Source organism: Kockiozyma suomiensis (assembly GCF_038497685.1).
Source record: "Kockiozyma suomiensis strain NRRL Y-17356 unplaced genomic scaffold V2V93scaffold_15, whole genome shotgun sequence".
Classification (NCBI taxonomy): Eukaryota; Fungi; Ascomycota; class Lipomycetes; order Lipomycetales; family Lipomycetaceae; genus Kockiozyma; species Kockiozyma suomiensis.
Window position 1 is genome coordinate 101,379 of NW_027117678.1, and position 21,796 is coordinate 123,174.

Consider the following 21,796-nt stretch of genomic DNA (forward strand, 5'->3'; position numbering starts at 1 on the left):
ATATTGTCCAAAATCTTGCATATTTTTGGCTTTGCTTATTATATCTTATAGTGTTTGATTATCTATTTGTATTTCTGTTCTTAACTTTTTGTTTACTTTTTTGCTTTTTGCTTAGCTTGTTAAAAGGAATTGCTCTGGATGTCCATCAAATTTGGGGTGCTTTATTATTTTTACCTTTCACCTTTGATATATTTTAGAGAAATGTGTAATTATTGTAATTATTTATCATTATCTTTTAATCCAACGAAATCTCGTATTTAATAACAACTGGTCTACGTAACTGCTAGTCCATGCCATTCCCAAATCTGTGTCTTCGAATTTTATTTTGTCTTCATCTTAACAATCCTTGGTCTGAGGGGTTAGGTTTTGCTGTGGGATATTTTTGAGGAAGGTAATAACGGCGTAGTTGAAACTCATTTTAGGTCATTGTGACTGACTGTGCACGCACAATCCAAGATCACCAAGAAGCAGAGTCTATGGCGGCACCCGAAACACCGCTTGATGAGTTGCAATGGCGGGCGCCGGAGTGGATTGCTCAATGGGGTCTTCGTACTGATAATGGTATGGTATATAAAAATAGGATATATCTGTGATCCGAATACAAACATATTGACATACTTGTTATCTGCTAGTTCTCGAGTATTTTGCGCAATCGCCATTTTATGATCGATCAAGTAATAACCAGGCACTCAAGATGCAGTCTCAGTTCAGTTCTCCAATGATGCAATCTCAAGACGAGACCAAACTTCTCGAGTCGATGCGTGGAATCGAATTTGCGATCGCGATTTCGAACCCAAGTACGGCTCTCTGGGTAATCCGTAAACAAAATCGCATATCTCAAACTGAAGCTGTACCGTTAGCTACTTACTTTGTCGTTGAGGAAAATATATATATGGCTCCGGTTGTATATTCCGTGGTTTCAAGCAGGATAATGGCCTGTACAAAGCAGTTAACCGAAGCATTAAGCATCTGCGCTGACAAAATGCCAAAATTCTCTCCAACATCAGGATACTCTTACGCAGCGACAACACAAGAAGACGATGAATCAGCAAAGATGAGAATTGAAGAACAAATGATGGCGCGTGCATTAGGGACTGCCTTCCAGTTTGAAAATGGTGGAGAGAATGTGTATTTGGATGTTCCGCAAAAATTAAAGGAACCGATAATGCTCCCTGCGCGCAACACGACAAAAGCCGGTATTGGCGCAGCTGGTGCTATTAGCGAGAAGTCAACGCCTGCCGCGCCGGTTTTGAAAAGGAGACGAACCAAGAAATCAGATAGTCGTTGAAGTATGTATGCTAATTTGGTCGGGAGCATTTAGGAGTTTTTTCATTTCTGTACCATTTTGATATAAAGTTTTTTATACTATTCATATGTACAATTATTCATTAGTAGCTGCTGTTGCTGCTGCCTTTTCAGCTTTCCACCGCTCAAATGCCTCGTGCTCTTTAATCCTCTTGACTCGTTGCCTATGCCGCCGTTGCCGTAAATGCGCATTCCAGTTATCTTCGCCTATACATACAAATTTCTCTCCGTCAATAGAGCATATATCACATTCATAATGCTTCCATCTTTCGGGCTCCCATTTGGTTTTCGTGCTCGATTGATGCTTATCGTCTAATTGTAGAAGATGAGATAGATGTTTAGGACTTTTAGCTTCGATGGGGATATCTTTTCCGGCAAGAAAATTATGACAGATTTGAATGGCCCGGTCTTCGACATTTTCTTTCCATTTCAAAAGATCGGTGGCATCCAATATCACGATCGTCATATCTTTTCGAGCATCATTAGCCAATGGCAGTAGTTTTTTTCTAATCCACCGGACTTGGGTATCTGCGTACTTCCTAGTTGTGCGTTTCATTTCATCGAGACCAGCCATTTTGTCTTGTTCTGCCGCTGTGGAAATGTATGGTAAAAACTCTTTAAATCCGATAACTTGCCATACCCCTGACTCCATACTCGGTTTGGGATCTAGAGAATTATAAAGGTCGCTCATTTGTCGGACTTCGTTTAGTAGATTGCCGCGTTCGAGCATTGCGTCGACGCGCGAGTCAAGTCTCGGATCTAAAACCTCTGGTTCACACCAAACCCAAAATACTAGATTTCTAAATCTGCATAGCAAGTCATTATTTTCATTTGCTTGTGTCGTCAAAGGCTGCCGTTGCTCTTTATAAATTTCGCTAGCCTTTCTACCGGTCGTAAAGCATATCTTTAACGCGGTGACCAGCTTCCGACGATCTTTTGGGTGAAATTTCTGCGCCACGACGGGATCTAATTCTGAAAGCTTTGCAAAAATTGCTTTAGTCTCGGCTGATTCTATAAATTCTGCTTCTTCTTTATTTAATTCTTTCTCTGCTTCAACAGTCATATTCTTAAATAATAGACTCTGAATATAATAGTGTGTTCCACCAACTAATATCGGTAATTTCCCCTTTTCAGAAACAATCTTATTAATAGCGGCTTCACCTTCACTTTCGAATTGTTTGACTGTATATTGTGAATTCAAATCAGATATATGACCTAGTAGATGATGCTCTATTCCATAGCGTTCAACGAGAGGGTGTTTGTTCGTCATTGTGTCTAAGCCTTTGTACATTTGCATTGAGTCTCCATTGATTATCTCCCCACCCAAAGCCAAAGCCAAAGACACGCTCAGCTGAACAAAATTCTGTCAGATAATTATCTGCTGAAAAAAAGTGGAAGAATCAAGTGATATATACCTTTGATTTACCGACTCCGGTAGTCCCAATCACAGAGATCAAATTCAGCTTCCTACTCATCTGCGCAGTATCGCGGGAGATGCTACTGCTCAAAGCACCCATTATACCTTTATCGGCGGAATTTTCGGTGAGAACAGTAGTATTCATTTATGTTATACTCATACCTTGTGTGTGCTTATCAGAGTAATTCGAGAATACTACAACGAAAAATAAGAGCCATGCGTTTAATATATGAGCCGCACGATGTTCATATATTTTTTAGTGAAAAATTCAGTACTTCAATTCTGTAGAACATGCAGCAAATAATTCACAAGAATGGCAAAACCTGGAAAAAGTCGGCTGGTACCGCCTCCTCCTTTAAAAGAGACGGAAATGTACGATTATATTCATCCATATTGTTTAATATTATGACAAAAAAAATCGTACTAATTGAGATAATACAGAGTATCTAGAGCTGGTCTTTTCGAAGACGCAGACTCACATTCGCAATTTTCAAAAATTACAAACTTACAGGTCTCGCAAGCTGAAAGAGATACAACCAAATCTATAAGCTTGGTATCTGCCGAATTCGAATTTGTGGAGAATTCTGTCCCTGAGGAAATGGAAGTCGATAATGGTACGCATTCCTTCGCTTCACTCGATCTTTTTATTTTCTTCTTCATAAGTGTTTACTTAGTATATATATATAGATGAGTTTGAATTCAGCTTATTCTCGACTTCTACTTCTATTGTTAAAATCCAAGAATCAGAACCTCAAGCTAGTATCTTGGAAACTGGATTAGAAGATATCCCGCGAGCACCAACTGTTGTCATTAACAAGCGACCTGATTCTTATTACCTTGTCGACGACCAGTACGTACTAAACATGAAATATATAGAGAGGATAATAAATAACTGACAGATCACAGAGACAAAATCAGAAAACAGCAAATTGCCTCCAGCGCGATTTCCGGCTCCGAAATACTTCTACAATCCAAAATTCCCTGGCCAGCGATGTCTCAACCATGGCGTGTCCTTCACCTTCCTCTCCTGCCCACTTCACCCAAATCTAAAGCCAAATCGAAACCGAGTAAAAAACGTCGCTTACTCCTCAAAGAACAAACAGCAAAACGTCTTGACCGCGCCAGTGCTTCGAAAACATTCAAAGACGGAAAACTCAGGAATTGGAAATATTATGATTGGAGTAAAACAGGGAAAGCCCCGTTACTGACTAGAAGGGAGAAAGATGCGAAGTTCGCGAAACTGAGAAAGCCTTTTAAAAATGAATTTCCCAAGTGAGATTGCCCATTTTCGGAATTCTCCTTTTTTTGGTTTGAAAATCGTGTAGCGTACCTGCTGCGCGTACAAGATGTTTGCGATATCCAACAAAGATCGTTGTCAGTCAGTAAGCGGCTGATAATGATTTGCCTTTACGCCGTCTATTGCTAAGTGGTACTTCCAAGTATAAAGTTGCTGCTACAAGTCGCATTTACGGACTCTGAATATGATGATTTATACGCTTCTTGCAAAGATTATACATGGATAGACTTATCAGGTTAATGTGCTTGTCTTTAGCTATTCATAGAGATATTTATAGCCATAGTAAACACTCTTAATTGAAACAAATCAACCGCATAATAACAAAACGCCTAATATAACAAAACAACACTCAAAACTAAAGAAATCAATCACTCTATAAAATAAACTATTAAACATGACACGAACAGCTGTCCTTATGATTTATCACTTCCAGACTCTGCTGTTCTTCCAGAAGTCATAGAAGAGTCTGAAAACGAAACCTTGCGACCATGCTTGGCGGCACTAGTAGGCGACAACAATCCATCATTAGTCTCTTCAGTTGCAGCCGCATTTTCTGGTTTCTCAATCGGACTCCACCCAGCTACAGCTCCGCCAACGATAGAAGGCACCATAGCCATCGCTCCAAGCGAACTTCCAGATCGCTTACGCATAGCAGTGGCAAGTGCACTAGGTGCTCCCGCACGATCAGGACTAGCGATTCCAGACACCGAACTGCGAGAGGCTTTCCAATGCTGATATATTTTTCTTGGCTTGAATTTGAGTTCATTGGCACGGCCTCCGCGAATCGTTTTGATAAAAATGAGATCTTCGCGAACTTTCTCGATGGCGGGATTCCATTCATAATTACCGTAGATGCTGGTACCGCCAGGAGAACGAGGGACATAGTCTTCATTCTCTTCGTCCTTTGACTTTGATTTCTTCTTGAACGGCCAGAAAAATAAGACAATTCTGACAAGCCAACCCCAAACAAAACGGAAGGTAATACCAAACGGCCTATAAACACGATATGCAAAACTATCAGGAACACAGAGGCGCAAAAAGATACCAACAGGGATAGATAATGCGCCGATAATGAGGGAAACTGCCCAATCGACGCCAGTGATTCGAACAATAGAAAAAGCGTTTCCGCCCACGAACATAATCAGGACTTGACCTCCGCACATAATAGCAGCTATAGCCATGAAGAAATAGTTATGGGAAATACCTTCGAGAAAGTTGAGCTTGTTATCAAGCCGGCGATTGACAAACATATTGAAAAACTGCATCCAGACAAAAGAGTTGAACACAACCGAGGACATTCGCTGTAATCCTCGAGAATCGTCATCGTCAATTCCCCAGATCTTTTGTCCAGCGAAATGTAAGGTAAACGTAGCAGCCAACTGGAAAATAGCCTGACCAATCATCATCTTCCACATGGTCAATGTAATCATACCTTCATTTTTGGGAGAAGGTGGACGATCAAGCATAGAACGCGTCGGAGGATCTGTAGCAAGTGCGAGCGCAGCAAACGTGTCCATAATCAGATTGACCCACAACAGCTGCACCGCAGTCATAACTGACTCGCCATCGGAAGACTCGACAGCCGAGACAAAGGTAAGAAGAACGGCAGTGATGTTGACCGTAACTTGGAACTAGAATTTAGAGTTAGGAAAGTATGAAACAAAGGCCATCCAAAAAATTAATTCACGCACCTGAAGAAACTTTTTGACAGCATCATTAACCGCACGACCCCATAAAAGAGCCTTGATAATACTAGTGAAATTATCGTCCATGAGAATAATATCAGAAGCCTCTTTAGCAACTTCAGTACCAGCAATGCCCATAGAGAAACCAACATCGGCCATAGTCAACGCAGGAGCATCGTTAGTACCGTCTCCAGTGACGGCAACAGTCTCTCCCATCTTCTTCAACCGCTGCACAAGCAAGCGCTTATCTTGGGGACTGGACCGAGCAAGAACTTGAAGTTTAGGAATCATCGCATCGCGTTCTTTAGCATCCATAGCACGGAATTCAGGTCCCTGCATGACCACTCCACCAGTATAAATTCCACAGTCGGTAGCAATAGCCTTGGCGGTCACAATATTATCACCAGTAACCATACGCACAACGACACCTGCACGCTGACAGTCTTTAACAGCCTCAACGACACCTTCACGAAGAGGATCCATGATACCAACTAGACCGACCCAACGCATATCACAAGTTAAGTCGGAAAAATTCTTGATCTGTTTTGGGTCGTCATCACTGAGCTCAAATCCAGCAGGCGGCCACGAAGGGAAATCACGATAAACTAATCCGATGGTGCGGAGGGACTTCTCAGCATACGATGTGATTAGATTCGCGACGTACTCTTTGTGTTCAGAGTCCATTTCAGTATATACTACACCGTCAGCGTCAGTCATCACCACCACTCCCGGACTAAGATCAGAGTTAACAACGATAGCAGATGAGGCTTGCGCAAGCACAATTTCCGAAGCACCCTTGACAAAGGCGCGTACAAAAGTCTGACCAGGATTCGAAGGGTCGGGAAGCTCAACAGCAACGCCCATACACTTCTTTGCTGAATCGAATGGGAAAAGTTGCGTCATTTTCATATCTGACCGTTCCGAGGCGAGAGGACCCATAGCGAGGTAATTGCGAGCAAAGTTAAGTAAAGCAGATTCAGTCTTGGAGCCGATGAATATTTCAGATGAACTTTCATCTTCAAACGCAGTGGTGTTATAGTATATGCTTTGTGACAAGATGGTTTTGATAAGAGGGCTAATTCTCGACTGAATTTCGCCAATAGCAGTGACAGACGATTTAAACTCAGAATTCTTCTCTGCAGAATCGTCGGCAGAGACGCCCACCTTTGCAGAAAAGCTTGTGTCTAATCCGATCGTACCTTCAACAACAGTCATTTTGTTCTGAGTTAAGGTTCCAGTTTTATCCGAGCAAATAGTGGTAGCGTTGCCCATAGTCTCGCAAGATTTTAGCACACGAACCAAGTTATTGTCCCTCAACATTCGCTTCGTGGCGAAAGCAAGAGCTAGCGTAACAGCGAGTGGAAGACCTTCAGGTACAGCGACCGCAATAAGAGTGACGGCAATAATAAGATAGTTGAGAAACTGCTCTCCCTTTTCGGTTGGAGTTTGGTGATTGCTAGGCAACTCACCAAGAAATCTGAAGAGTAACACGAAAAACAGAAGAACGGAAGCACCACCACCCCATTTAGCAATAGTTTCAGCAATAACATTCAACTTTCCTTGAAGCGGTGTAGCTTCTTCTCCTTCATCAGAGCGCAAATCCATCATCGTTTTACCATTGGCGGAGTTAGGACCGACGGCAACGACGAGAAAAGTACCAAAGCCTTCGAGAACTTTAGATCCTGAAAGAATAAAAGGATCTACTGCATGAATCGAAGAACTGCCGGCTTCTTTTTCGACAGCTGCCATTGCCTCATTGCAAGGTGTTTTTTTGAGAGCGTCAGTTTCACCGGTAGCAGCAGACTCGTCGCATCGCAGACCATGACCATTGATGTAGACTCCATCGACAGGTACCATATCACCTGGCTCGATAAGCATTACATCACCAGCGAGAATGTCGTACACAGAGATTGAACACGTCTTACCAGACCGAATGACTTTAACCTCACGATCATCTTTGCGCTTGTTGAGTTTAGCAAACTGCAATTCCTTTTGCCAGTCATTAAGAGCACCGACGGAGACGACGACGACGACGGCAACTAAAATAGCAACACCCTCGATCCAGTCGACTTTGGGCTCTTCGTTGCCAGCCTTGTCGTATTTTGGTGGTGTTCCAAATGATTCGTACATTCCAAGAGCAAATGAAATTACAGCAGCAACAGAAAGCAAGATCAACATCTTATCGGAAAGAGCCAAGAGCATAAGTTTCCATAATGGCTTGCTTTTTCTGTCAGGAAGTACGTTTGTATCATATATTCTTTTGCGTTCAGAAAAATCTGAATCGGAAGAAAGACCAGTTTCGATAGAACACTGGAGCTTGTCTTGAAGTCCATCGAGACCGCCGAGCTCGTACAAAATATACAAGGCCTGTTGTTCGTGGTGGTTGAGCAAGCCCAACTGTTTGGGCGATACTTTGTACTGAGAACCCTCGAGCAGGCCGGGATTCTCATCTTCGAGAGCTTGCTTCAATACTTCGGATGGAGATAGCGTGGGTTGTGACGACATGTTTGAGAAATCTGAGGAGGCTGAAGAGGGTCTGCGATCACCCGACGGTGATTCGAGCGAGAGATGGCCATCCCCAGGCTTAACGAGCGTAGGCGACGGAGGAGGAGAAGCGTTAGATACCTATGTATGAGTCTTAGTAACTGCAAGTCGATGTACTATATGAAACTGGGCGCATACCGAAGTGTCTATTCTGATAGTAGGAGGCTCTGGCCGCGGCATGACTAGGGTAATGTTTCTAGCCGGAGCAAACAAAAGCGAGGATCAGCTTCCAAGAAATAGCAGAGAGTTTGTTAATCTACTGAGGCAGTGCCAAAGTTATAGAACCGAGGCTATTGCCGTACCCGAAGAGGCAGCTGACGAGGTCAACGAGCAGAGGAAGGCGCAGCGAGGATGATAGTATAGAGACCAGAGTAAGGACCAGAGGCACGGTAGCTGGCGGCCTGACCTCGATTTTGGAGAGTATAACGTCCTTAGAAGAGCAATTGCACTGCGAATGAGACAATGGCCCCAAGATATAGAAGAGTAATGAGGAATGATAAGGAGGGCGGGAAGTTAAGAGCAGATGTTTTGTGTCGGTAATCTTACGGCGCCGACGGCGGCGTAGATCGGTCTTAGTTGGCGCGGTGACTCTGTCTGGCCCACTCCCTTTCGCTCTCTTTCCCAATCGGTGCAAAAGGCCTACACTCTACAAGCAGGCTATACATACAATCTACTACGCATTTGCCACGAAATCAGAACGAGTAGCTGAGCAAGAGTAGCAGGAATATGTAGGAACCTCGCGAAGTAGGGTTTGGTGCTTTACCTCGATAGGGCTTCCAGCGGGGCTGTGCAACGCCCCTGCACAAATCTATCAACAAATGGCTCTTACCATCCTTCCGCGCAAAATAGTGTTTGGCAACAAAGATAGGCACTATTGTCTAGAGACGATACGATAACACAGCACAGCCCATCCCCGGCCGCAGTCTAAGTCAAGTTCTCTATCGGACCTGGAACATTGTGCGTCATCAATCACATTGTGCTCCTTCTCCACCGGATCTCGACAGTTGCCGTGCCTGTTACCCTGCATCATCCATTGCCCCTGAAATGAACTGCCTTCTGCTCTATGCATCCCTTCTATGAGATCACGAATCTATTTGTTACGTGACTTGTATATACCCACTATAGGCGCCTTTGTCTTGGCGCCACTGTGTCTTGACTATCTTGGCTCTGACATCAGTAAACAAATCGATTGACTTTGCCAAACCAATATTGCCCTCTATACTCGAATCATTTATTTGATTCATCGGGCTAACTTTCCGTTATTCCTTGGGACCTGTGTTTGACTCTCCCATATTCCTTCGCTATCAGCTTCTCATCTTTAGTCTCCGGCAGCTTAGATGTCGCGTTATCAGAACTGCCTTGCTCAACCATTAGCATCTCTATGATTAAACTCCACACCATTGCCATCGCATATCACATCATACTTAGCCCGAAAGAGAATATTCGGATAAATCAGGACAGAATAAATTTTTCAATCTACCTACGACCGCCAACATCGATTGATAGTAGGCTCTACGGCAGACTGACTAACTGACCCCAGCTTAGCTTTTGATCAAAAAGGGATGCCTCTAGGAAATAATGAATAATCAGTTATCTTTATAATTGAATATATAAACCCTAGCCCGATGATATTGAGCACGAAATGACGTATGGGCTTAATACTCTTAATGAATTCTAACCGAGGTTTTACATTACCATTGGTAGAAGACTTCAACAACCTTTTTTTTATAGACCCGTAAATGAATAATCCATAGTTTTTGTCAATATAAAGAGATGCTTTTAACTGTCTCTTATGCGACTGCATTCCACAGTAGTCATCGGCAGATTACTTACTTAGTCTTCAAAGCTTGCTTCACTTGACCATGAGCACCAACAATGGGACCATCTACTCATCTGAGTATCGAGAAAAAGATGCAACTGACTGCATATCAGACAATAAAGCACTTGAGCAGGAAATTGACCTGGCAGCTGGTCTAGCGCTCCCAGTACAATCTTCAAACTCTTATAGGTCGCGCTCGAGATCTCCAAGCTTACCGCAACCGCGCGCCGACTCAGATGCAGAAGAACCTACAGAGCCAAAAATTCAATCTCGATCTAATGATCTGAGTTGGGATGGTCCTAATGATGTTGACGATCCTCATAATTGGCCATTTTGGAAGAAGATGTATCTGTTGAATAGCGTCGGACTACTCTGCTTCACAGCGTAAGTACTGCTTCCTTTTGAAGTGCCATTTGCACGCTAACATAATGTTCATAGAACGTTAGGCACTTCCATTATTAGCGGAGGTATAGTTGAAATACAGCAAAATTATAGTGTGTCAGCTACTGCGTCCTATCTGTCTGTGTCCCTCTATATTCTTGGTCTTGCTCTAGGACCCACCCTCGGTGCCCCAATCTCAGAAGTATTTGGGCGTAAAGTTGTATATCTGATAACTCTTCCACTGAGTATGTGCATATCAGTAGGCTCTGCGCTAAGTCCTACATTTGCTGGACATTTGATCTGTCGCTTTCTAGCAGCTTTATTTGGATCTCCTGTGCTTGCCGTCAGCGCTGGCACAATTGCCGATGTTTTTACGCCATTGGAGCAGGGAATTGCTCTAGCTTACTTTTGTGCAACTGGTCCATTTATGGGCCCATCTGTTGGACCCGTCGTTGGCGGGTATATTGCCAAAGCAAAGAACTGGCAGTGGACTATCTGGCTGAATCTGATGACTAGCGGCGCGACTTTGATTCTGCTACTATTCATCCCAGAATCATATATGCCCGTCATTCTCAAACGACGAGCACTTAGACGAGGTGAAAACCTTCCTCCTAAACTGCCAATGCGAGTTGCATTGAAGAAGGTTGCCATAATTACTCTAATACGACCGATCAAAATGCTTCTGTTTGATCCAATTGTATCCTCTTTGAGCATCTACTCGTCATTTGTCTTTGCCGTGTTGATGGGATTCTTTGAAGCGATTCCGTATATATTCATCAAGACTTACCATTTTACCATTCCCGAAAGCGGATTGGTGTTTATAGGTGTTGGAGCAGGAATCTCCTTATCAGTTCCTATTCATTATCTTGTCCAGAGAATCTTCTATGATAACAAAGCCCGCGCGATGTTTGAACGAGGAGACAAGCCTGCTGCTGAATGGAGACTATACAGTGCTTTTATTGGAGCTGTGCTATTGCCATCTTCTCTCTTTTGGGTAGGATGGTCTGCAAAGCCTGAAGTACACTGGATCGTTCCTGCTTTAGGAACTGTGCCCTTTGGATGCTCGTTAGCGTTACTATTTGTAAGAACCTCTGATAGTTGCAGTTTTGAAAAATTTATTAATTATAAGCTAGTTCTCAATCACAACTTTTCTTGTAGATTGTTACGGACCATTACTTGGTGCCTCCGCGTTGGCAGCAAACAACCTTCTTCGTTACCTAATTGCCGCAGCATTCCCTCTATTCACCAGAATCAGTAAGTAATACTTTATAAATTGATTTGATTCACGCGAGACTTACTCAGCTGTTAGTGTATGAAAATCTTGGAATTGCATGGGCTAGTAGCCTGTTAGGATTTATTGGGCTGGCATTGCTTCCTTTGTCCTTTCTGATTTACAGATTTGGAGCCGAATGGAGACTAGTGGGATTAAGAAATTTAGGAGTCTGATTTGGAAAGAAATACAAATGGAACTGGATCAAAACCGTTCTTTGGATATATGTAATCTAGTATGATAGTGACGAGTGATTAATCTACATCTACCTATATATATATTGCAAAAGTACAATCCCACAAAACATGACAAAAATCCTGACAAAAATTTACGATGGTTCTACAAAAACTAATAAACCTTTTCGGCGGGCTGTTCAGACGTGTATACTGCATTTTCATCAGTCGCAACATTCGCAGCCACGGCAGCATTCTCAACTTCAGCAATCTCATGCGCAAGAATCGAGTCCTGATCAGCGACCTCCTTGATTGGCGTTGACTTTTCAGCGGGAACTTTCTCTGCATTTAAGTCACCGTTGGATCCGGATATATCTGCGGAACTACTGTTGGTGGCGGCGGCATATATGGGAATACCTTTACGCTCAATTTCTTCGAGATGAATAAGGTACTCCTCGCGGGGAACCCAGAGACCATACGAATTCTTCACCAAACCTTTTACCTTGTGCTCACGACGAGACAAATACCAAAATGCAACCAAAGCCATAAAGTCAACGACATCAAGCGCGGCGACAACCTGGTACCCAATCGGGTAATGAGGCGCTTTTGGCGTGGGGAAAAGAACAAGTGGAGTCCACATACTGAAAGCAGAGCCGATAGTATTGCCAACAGCGGCCAACAATCCACGAAGTTCGGCATCATCCTGAAATTCTTCCGCTGCCCATGCCAGAAGAAGAGACCATACAGGCTCGGAAATGTATGAGCAAAAGTTTCCAAAATAGATACCCCCGATACCGACGTTCCATACCGATAGAATGACGGCGCCGACAAATCTGATAGTGGTTGCTAACACAAGCCATGGGAAGCGAACATGAGTACGATCCGAGAGATTCGCAAGCAAGAAGCCCGTTACCAGACCAGCTCCATATCCCGCAGTAGGAATAAGATTGATCTGTTCGGTAGTGTATATTCCCAAAGATTTCAGCCACAAATTAAAATACGACGAAGTTCCGGTGATCCACAAAAGAACATAAGAAACCATAAAGGGCCAAGGTCTCCACGATCGAAAAAACATGTGAAAGAATCGCTTGGGTGTAAGTTTCTTTGGCGGTTTCTTGCCCAGCGCCGCCATTCTTATCATACCTACCTCACGATCTTTTTGACTTAACCACCGAGCGCGAGTATTGTTTGGGAAATCAGGCACTGAGTAAAAACCATATAACGCAATAGGAAAACCCATTAGTCCGTCGATAATAAACATCCATCTCCAACCAGCTATACCGCAGGCGCCATTCAAGCCGTGGTAAATACCAGTCTGAATATATCCAGCAAACATATTCGCTGCATAACCTGCCAAATCATAAACACCCATTCGCTTTGCCAATTCCTCAGGTCCATACCAGCATCCAAGAATATATGCAAATCCGGGGTAAGAGCACGATTCAAACACACCAAGCAAGAAACGAAGACCGTAGATTGTTTTAGCGTTTTTGGCTGCGGCAATGCACATGACAATTCCTGACCAAACGATCTCACATCCAGGAATCCACAGAGAAGGACGAATGCGGTTGATGATGATTTGAGATGGTGTGGAACCGATGAGATAGCCAAGGTTGAAGAAGGTTGTAAAAAGATTGCGCTCTTGGCCCCACAGTCCCAACTTTCAGACATCATTAGTATCTCGACCACAATTCATAACAAGGGCTATATCTTACATCCTCTTTCATACCACTGACATAGGCATTATTAACATTATTTACATCAATTGATTTCAATCCATAAGAAAACAAAGCATAACTTAGGACAAACATATCAATCTTCATTAGATATTTGCGCTCATTAGGAGGCTTCGAGAACGTATCCCAGATGGAACCCATGAACCGCTGAAATGTATTAGGCTTCCAATTCGGATCATCCGCGAAAACGTTCTCCTTTACTGGAATCGGATCTCTATTCTCATCAACGAAACCAGTCTTGACGCTTATACCACCAGTAATAGAATTGACAGGTTCAATGGCGATGGTCTCGACCACCGCTGACTTTTTGCTCTCGAGAAAACCCATGGCTCGAAATATAGCGAGCCGTTTTCAACTTTTCAGCAAAGAAATAGAGAGTCGACAAGGAATTGAGCGTATGTCTTTCTTATGAAGCTGACAGAAATGCTAGTGGTTGGCCTAAGAAACTCAATCAATCAATCAATTCTTATCGTCGGTACCTCGGGTATGTACCATACTGCAAATGAGTCCTGTAAATGTGCTCAGCGCTGTACCTGTGCTCTGACGTTTAGACACACGAATACGTTTCAGACAGGAGATCCAGGTCGCTTCGACATATCGCTTTCCTCTCTTCGAGTTCCCTTCTCTATGTATAATAAAAACTATTTAAAACACTACCATATTTCTGATGGGGTAATTTTGGCCATGCTATCTACCGCTTAGCAATTAGTATCAAACATCTATCAAAATTGATACCAGACTAACCCAACGAGGCTGGGAAATGATAACGAAGTTTTGGTGCCAAGATCCAGCAGCAGGACGAACAGGTTTGGCTACATAGTTAACTAGCTGATAGCAGCCTGTCTCTCACAGCTCAATTACCAGAAAATAAGCCTTATATTCATTGACTTGTGATTGGCAAATGAAGCACTTACGGATAGCAACCGGAATAACAAGCCGCCAAGAACCGATAATTTCTGACAAAGTATACGTAACCAAACCTAAAATTTAATAAGATCCAGTCCAAGAAATGATAAGAGTCTCTTATCGGACTGAGCGATCGCTGTCAAGCAAGCGTCAGGATTAACTATTAATGCAACGGCTAGTATAGGCAGTAATCAAGAATTCTTGGCAGAGGCCGAGCTGATAGCCCAACTGAGAGTACGATGTTGCAGCCCTAGATGAGACAGCGATATGGACAATAAGAGAACAATGCTGATAACAAGTAAACGATAATTAGCCAAAGGAATGTAGATTTCTTTATCATTTTCAAGCAAGTGTCTCATTTAAGATGTACACATATAGCCTAGTGCAAACGCATTACATTTGATAAAGAGAAAGAAGATCAGTCTTGTGAACTGAGAACTGTGTAGGTTCACAGAGGATCTGTGCGCTTTAGATTAGATTGGCCCGTGAGGACGATAAGGCCCAGAGATCAGCATCAGAGCAACCGTGCCCGCCGCCTGCACCAGCTCTGACCACTGCGTTGAATAAGAACGGATTCACTCTCATGCAGTCACCGTGCGCACAAGTTAGCCGACGGCTTATGTGTTTCTGTAGTGGACTGGGGATTGACTTCGTCGACCTTGGTCTTCAAGGATGACAGTCGCTCCGGCCTGACACGGTCGGAAAGTAAAGGTGTGACCGATGGCTTGAGAAAAACGCTTTAACTTTCTTTTGGACGTATTGTACATTCACCTACATGACAATGCACATAACTCTACCAGTAAAAGCAAGCGAAAGCTGTTAGATTCCCGTCATTTCGGTTAATTGAATATACCCAGCCGTTAATATACAAAGATTGAATTTATCAATGCAGCTGTATTTCCTATTCAAATTAGTATAAGTTTTCGCATAGAATAGTCATTAATAGTTTCTAATCATTTAGTTACTAATATTATAGTACTATTTTCGATTCAAATAACCTGTTCGTAAAGCTCAAGTCAAGATATCAGAATTGCCGCGTATCAAATCCCGATAACGTCCCAAAAAATCGTAATTTAAAGCTCGTGCAGACCGTACTAAACTATGCGCTTGAATTGCATTAGGGCTATGTGGCTATAATTTAGATCTACTGCGTTATAAGTGAAATTAATGGAAGAAAATGCAAAATATGAAATGAGATCAAAAGTAGGTAAAATACAAAAGATATTACAATGCACATATATCATCGAATCAATATCACAAAACATAATCACGACGTCTGAATAAATCATTCACAAATTCCAAAGAACAAAAAATTATACAAAAGCTATATAAAGAGGTATAATCTCGTCTCTATCATACACAACTCGCCTTTTAATACTTGGGATATCGTCGCACAGGCTTAAAAGCAGAACTGTCAATATCAGTCGTCGCAGAACTACGCATTATTCCAGGAGCGGATTCATTCTCGGCACCAACCAAACTCGAATTCCCGGAATCTTCCATACTTCCCGAACTATGAGCCAACGAGGCAGGCGACGCGCCGAATCGTGCAATGCCGCCGTACCTATCTTGATCCGATCCTCGCGCAATTTCCATCGTCATATCAAACTCATCCAGATCATCATAATGTGATTGCTGCGATGGCTGCTTCTGCCGAGACGGGTACCCAGGCTTATATCTTCTACCCGGAGACATCATATCCGGTCGTCTCCCCATCGACGAATATGCTCGCGGCTGATCCACATCAAGAATAAACACGTCAGAGTCCATTGCATGTGCGGCTCTTAGCTCTTGCCCAGACGGCAACCCGCGTAGGTTCGCGTTGCGCGGCATATATCCTCCACGCTGGGGACGCATCATCAGGGCACCTCGAGCAGATGGCACTTGTCGATTTTGCTGCTGCATAGAAGGAGACATCGGACGCTGTTGGTAGTGCATAGCGGGGGACATTGGGCGTTGCGGGTAGTGGTGCATTGCAGGAGACATTGGGCGCTGGTTATGAGTAGCAGGAGACATTGGTCTCTGCATCATGGCAGGAGACATGGGTCTCTGCATCATGGCAGGAGACATGGGTCTTCTAGTCATCATTGGAGACATGGGTCTTTGCTGGCCTGGGAATCTTTGTCGCGGTCGTTGAACTGCAACGTAGTTTTCATGCTGAAGATAATACTCTTCTGGCGGCAATCTCAGCACACGACCAGGCATAGGACCAGCCATTCCACCACGACCCCCTCTGCCGCCGCCACGGTAACGCGGTATACCTTGAGGATGATATGGGATATGTTGAGGCCGTCCTGACTCCATTCTAACACCACGATAAGATTGTGGTGGCATGAGTGGTCGCTCAAAGTCCATCTTGTTTTGCAAAGTTTCTCGAGCAACTGCTGCAGCGTCTTCTTCTTGATCTGTTTTGGTGGCTGCAAGAGTAGGTAGTTCCGTATCAGACCTCGATTTTTGGTGACGACGAACGAGAGTCGTCGATTTCGTGGGTACATCTAATGTAAATTTGTCCATGTTTTTCTTCGCAGAGATATTGGCCACAGTTGCTGATTTATTCATTATAGATTTCTCAGTAGAGGAATCTGAAGGCTCTTGCACTGAAGCAGTCTCAATTTCAATTGCTAGTGCAGTCGAATCTGATAGTTGAGTGCTTTCTTCGAAAACCGGATTTGGCTCTATATCAAAGTCAAGCAGCGGTAATTGAGGAGCATTATCAGAAAACTAAAATAATAAGTATATGTCTTGTAACGCAAACAATTTGAAAAAACATACCATTGTAGCAATCGGAGACCACTCAGGCATAGATGATCTTCTTTTTCTGCGCATCAGCGAGTGAGAAGAGATATCCTTTTTCATTACAGGATTACTTGAGGATAATGGTATCGATTCAGCTGGGATCGACCTTGAGGGAGAAGATTGAGAAGGAGTTATCACCCTTTCTTCAATAGCATCCAAAAACTGAATATGCTGGGTCAACAATCTGTCATGAAAAACTAGAACATAAAGACATATACAAACCTCTTCAGATTCCTGTTCACTAGTAGCCGAAAGTGGAGCCTCAGAGCCAGTAGCACTTTTCTTTTCGAGCGAAGAATAGACAGTACTATAGCTTTCCGATTTTGCCAAAGTACCACGCGAAGCAAGCGATGGAATAGATGGCAAAGGTCCTCCAAATGACGTCAAGCTTCGATCCGAAGCAGCTGACTCTGGCATTTGTGAATCCGATTTGATGGACTCTGTAGAAGATATGATAAGCTCTGCGCGATCAGATTGCGCAACGCGAGGAGGCGATTTATAAGTCGTTGGGATATCTGCCTCTATTTCTTTGGTATCGTGTTGTAGATCCTCATCTTCTTCTGATTCAGAGACGTATTCGATAGATCCTGTATCGGCCTCTCTCCTGATGGGAGCATTTGAACCAGGACCAGTTAATGAAGCCCCACGAGTAGGAATTGTAGCTTTTGCGGCTTCAGAGCCAGTCCCACTAAGTTTAGAAATACCATCAGTGGCACGATCGGCATCACCATCGTATGAGTCAGATAGCTTAGAACCCGATTGCACATCCAAGAGATCATCAGCAGATGAAGTACTTTTAGATGTCTGCTGAAACGTCATAACAGGATCGACGGTTCGCTTCGCGAACTTTCCTGGAGAATCGGTTTCTGGGGAATAAGCGATTCCTAGACCAGAGGCTTTCGTCGCCGGCATCGACGTTGGCATCGTATCAGGATCACTGAGAATATATGCTTCTTGTAGTGACGCATATTGCGAAAGCTGACTCTCGTCCCTAGTAGAATCAAAAGAGAATTGCCGGTCATCATAAAAAAAAGAACTCGCGCTCTTCGATTCTCCGGTCTCTTTCGCACCCTTTTTTTGTAGTTTTCCTCGCAGGCCTTTCAGTCCAAGTTTCACATTGAAACTCGGACTGCCAGACAAGCCATTCATTTTCGCTGAATCAGCCCGTTCGAATGATGGCAAAGAATTGGCTGATTGCTGCTGCTGGCGCAGTACCTGCTCACGAGTATCTGGTGTCACTCCTAATGCATCCATCTGCATGAAGTCCCGAAGTTTGTGCCTAAATTGGGATGAGCTTTTCATATCGGGAGAGACGTTATAGTTATTTGATGTAAGCTTATGCTCTGACGATCGACCAAACAGTTTCTTGCGTAGTCTCTTCTGGTCAGCAATCGGAGATCCTTGCTCTTCATCAAGAGGTAACGACGGAGAAGATGTGAGAGACTTTTGGTCAGCGGTATATTGTTCTAAAGCAGAATGGGAGGGTGACGCAGTCAAATGTACAGGTGACGTAAGTGGGATTGGTTTCCGAGGAACCTGCTTCCGAGGAACGATACCATTCGGCGACCCAGCTACAGGACTTAATGTCCGGGTAGTCGTTGCCGGACTCGAAGTCTCCATTACCGATGAAGAATTCAAACAATCGCGTGTCGACGACGTCTGGAGCGTTGGAAGATCCTTGTTCTTGGAGGCTGATGTTTCAAGAGACGAAATCAAGGTAGAAGATATCCGAGTTCTAATAGATCCTGATTTAGATTCTGACTCTGTCTCCGGATCTTTCAAATTAGAACTTTTAGTTTCAATATCTGCATCAATTTTAGGTAGCAGGGGCCGTTTATTAGTTTCTCGACGCGCTTCAAGTTTCTTCAATGAGGAGAGAGCATCACCATCGAGATCAAAATTACCAATCGAGTCCAAAATCGCAAGTTCTTCAGCCATAAAGGACTTGGTCATAGTAGCAACTCTATTCAAGTCAATTTTTGTTGAAGTAGGCGCAGTAAATGAGCGCCACTGTTGATTAGGCGCTCGCGTTGAGTCCGATGACGGTATTGAATCCTGTTTAGAAATAGCAGTAGTAACTGAACGATCAGTCGAACGCATCTCTGCAGAATCCGAAATGACATCCAAGATCCATTGCTTCTTCTTTACTGGCACTTCAGGATCCTGCGCACGCTCATGGATAGACGATGACGCAGTCGCCAACGGTTCCATAGTCGATACCGGGGTGGAATTGATTGTCGAGGAATCTTCATCATACGAAAAGATTTCTTGACTTGCATGAGACAGTTTGGCTACTGGTGGCATACTATTTGTACTTCGAATAGATTTTTTATCCTCATAGGCGCCCAGTAAAGACGACAAATCAAAGTCCATTTCCGATACGGGAGCAGATTTGTCTGATCCAGTCGATAGATATCGAGGCCGTGTATAAGATCGAACAGAAGCGGGTTTTTTTAGCGGCTCGTCAAAAACAGTATCATCAATCTCTCCATCTTCATTGGTTTCTGATGGAGTCGGAGGAAGGGGGTGACTGTTATTGTATGTGACTTGTGCAGAATAAATCTCTACCTCGCTATCACTTTTCCAATTTCGCTGAATTGAAGCAATGTAGCTGTCTTTTATAAATTGGGGGGTATCCTTTGTGATTTTGACTGTCGAGGCCTATAAAGAAGAATTAGCAATCTTGTCTTAATAGATGTGTTCAGTCAAATATAATTAAATGAATGCGAGACATTGACACTTGCAAAATTTGGTTAAGCAAATAGACACTTAGCTATGTACGCAAACAAATATATCTATTATTGAATCAAATCAAGGGTTTCTCACCGTCTTGTCAGTAGACTTTGAACTACTACCACTACCACCAAACATTTTCGAGGAACTAAAAATTCCTTTCGATTTTCTACCAATCTTTCCGATCATCACAGCTGACTTTTCTCCCGTTTTTGTGCTCAAAACATGCTGGGAAACAGATTGAGGACGTAGGCTGCGTGCATGAGGAGATGCTGCTAAATGCTGAAACGACTTCTCTAGAACTTCAGACATAGTGAACGGTTCCACTAGGCTTATATTAGCAACAATCAATTTAATACAACAAGAAATCCAAATCCTACCGTCCGGTCGGCGATCGTTCATGTAAAGCAGCCAGTGCTGTAGTCCTGATTCAAATTTTCGCTCAGCCGAGGATGCACTGGCAAGGAGCTGTTTCCTTGCTGTCAGGTTCGTTTCATTAAAGCACTTCTGAAAATTGAATAATGGAACAGCAGCTGCGCTCGGAATAGCAATGAAGGGCGTGATATTAGTCGAATCTGCATCATCCTCTGATTCAACTTGACTTTGACGATCTGATGATAAAGGTATACTACGCTGCAGTGGACTGCCTGACGCAATACTCGTTTGATTTTCACGCTCAATTCGTTGCCCAATGTCTAGGCAAATATCTCGTTCTCCCTGTATGCTATAGTCCGAGTCGGACTGATAACAAGCATCAGTTTCTTCCTCTTCTGAAGATAAATCCGCTCGAGTAAGCACCGGCTTTATCTCCGCCAATCTAATCCGATTAACCACTGGAGAAGCAGTTAAATCTGGAATGAGTGACTCTCCCATCATGCTCCGTCGACGCAAATCCTCGTCTTGCTCAGCTTGTAATTCCTGCAGCATTTTCTCCATCAATATCTCAGAAGTAGTTTTCTTGTGCTGCGTTCGACCTGTCGGATATTCTGCAGTAGGAGGAGACGATTCCCAGTCTTTTAATCTAATAGGCAGATCGAGAACAATGGAACTAGTTGCGTCATTCTTAAGGGCAACAGAAGACGTGGTAGTAATAGTAGTAGTGTCGAAAGCGGCACAAAGGGCAGACTCAGAACACGATAATCTATTTTCAGATGGAAACGACATTTGCGATTGCAATCTCTCATCGGTCTCCACGTTATGAAATGTCTCTCTGGACGACGCAGCTGTGCTGTGGACTTTGCCATTGTCACTCCTACGAGTAACTGTTAGTACACCGAAATTGAGAACAGACGCGTACGGTTCGTGAGCAACGGTCTGCGAGAACCGGTCTACGAGCAACATACCAGTCGTAGTCACTATCGCGATATAACACCGGACGATCCCGTCTCGAGCGCTTTCGCCCGTAACTCTTCTGGAGCTCTTCAGATAGGCTCGTCATTGAGAGAGGAAAAGAAAAGACTCCTACAAAACCGGAGCTTTTTTACGCGACGGGAGAAGCGACGAACAACAGGCACGGCAAGGGTAAGTACGTGTTCGGGTTTAGGGTGTTTCCTGGTTCCTGCACAGTCATTTACGACGCGAGCCGTACGCGTGTTCAACGCGTGTTTAGGATTAGGCGCTGTTCAATTTGATGTGTATTGGATGGCTAATATAAGAAAAGCAGTTTAAAAATATCCAGCATGACATATCGTAGTTCTATAAAATGTATACAGAACGACAGCCACCTAGCATTGT

The 21,796-nt window shown here is 43.5% G+C and overlaps 7 protein-coding genes across 7 annotated transcripts; 3 read left to right on the forward strand and 4 right to left on the reverse strand.

The window, feature by feature from the left end:
• Positions 1-421: 421 nt before the first annotated feature.
• V2V93DRAFT_375001 (MED6 mediator subfamily complex component-domain-containing protein) lies at positions 422-1,748 on the forward strand. Its single transcript, XM_066911379.1, has 2 exons — positions 422-561; positions 633-1,748. Exons 1-2 carry the CDS (start codon positions 477-479, stop codon positions 1,286-1,288), a joined length of 741 nt encoding a protein of 246 aa, XP_066763609.1. The 5' UTR covers positions 422-476; the 3' UTR covers positions 1,289-1,748.
• Positions 1,382-2,780, reverse strand: V2V93DRAFT_328115 (IPP transferase-domain-containing protein; the record flags this gene model as incomplete). The annotated part of the gene is made up of 2 exons (XM_066907582.1): positions 1,382-2,656; positions 2,721-2,780. 2 exons carry the CDS (start codon positions 2,778-2,780, stop codon positions 1,382-1,384), a joined length of 1,335 nt encoding a protein of 444 aa, XP_066763610.1.
• A 125-nt stretch (positions 2,781-2,905) lies between these two features.
• Positions 2,906-4,346, forward strand: V2V93DRAFT_375006 (uncharacterized protein). The gene is made up of 4 exons (XM_066911380.1): positions 2,906-3,094; positions 3,164-3,336; positions 3,410-3,572; positions 3,629-4,346. Exons 1-4 carry the CDS (start codon positions 3,036-3,038, stop codon positions 3,996-3,998), a joined length of 765 nt encoding a protein of 254 aa, XP_066763611.1. The 5' UTR covers positions 2,906-3,035; the 3' UTR covers positions 3,999-4,346.
• On the reverse strand, positions 4,203-8,803 carry V2V93DRAFT_350290 (uncharacterized protein). Its single transcript, XM_066907964.1, has 3 exons — positions 8,387-8,803; positions 5,711-8,329; positions 4,203-5,650 (listed from the first exon to the last, which is right to left on the reverse strand). Exons 1-3 carry the CDS (start codon positions 8,426-8,428, stop codon positions 4,433-4,435), a joined length of 3,879 nt encoding a protein of 1,292 aa, XP_066763612.1. The 5' UTR covers positions 8,429-8,803; the 3' UTR covers positions 4,203-4,432.
• A 1,188-nt stretch (positions 8,804-9,991) lies between these two features.
• Positions 9,992-11,994, forward strand: V2V93DRAFT_375015 (MFS general substrate transporter). Its single transcript, XM_066911381.1, has 4 exons — positions 9,992-10,451; positions 10,506-11,529; positions 11,582-11,702; positions 11,758-11,994. The coding sequence occupies exons 1-4, from the start codon at positions 10,111-10,113 to the stop codon at positions 11,892-11,894; spliced, it is 1,623 nt and encodes a 540-aa protein (XP_066763613.1). The 5' UTR covers positions 9,992-10,110; the 3' UTR covers positions 11,895-11,994.
• Positions 11,912-14,339, reverse strand: V2V93DRAFT_85130 (major facilitator superfamily domain-containing protein). The gene is made up of 2 exons (XM_066912810.1): positions 13,607-14,339; positions 11,912-13,551 (listed from the first exon to the last, which is right to left on the reverse strand). Exons 1-2 carry the CDS (start codon positions 13,952-13,954, stop codon positions 12,067-12,069), a joined length of 1,833 nt encoding a protein of 610 aa, XP_066763614.1. The 5' UTR covers positions 13,955-14,339; the 3' UTR covers positions 11,912-12,066.
• A 1,362-nt stretch (positions 14,340-15,701) lies between these two features.
• On the reverse strand, positions 15,702-21,777 carry V2V93DRAFT_388427 (uncharacterized protein). Its single transcript, XM_066912328.1, has 6 exons — positions 21,406-21,777; positions 20,443-21,314; positions 20,156-20,388; positions 17,552-19,990; positions 17,306-17,491; positions 15,702-17,254 (listed from the first exon to the last, which is right to left on the reverse strand). Exons 1-6 carry the CDS (start codon positions 21,498-21,500, stop codon positions 15,905-15,907), a joined length of 5,175 nt encoding a protein of 1,724 aa, XP_066763615.1. The 5' UTR covers positions 21,501-21,777; the 3' UTR covers positions 15,702-15,904.
• Between the last annotated feature and the right edge of the window lie 19 nt (positions 21,778-21,796).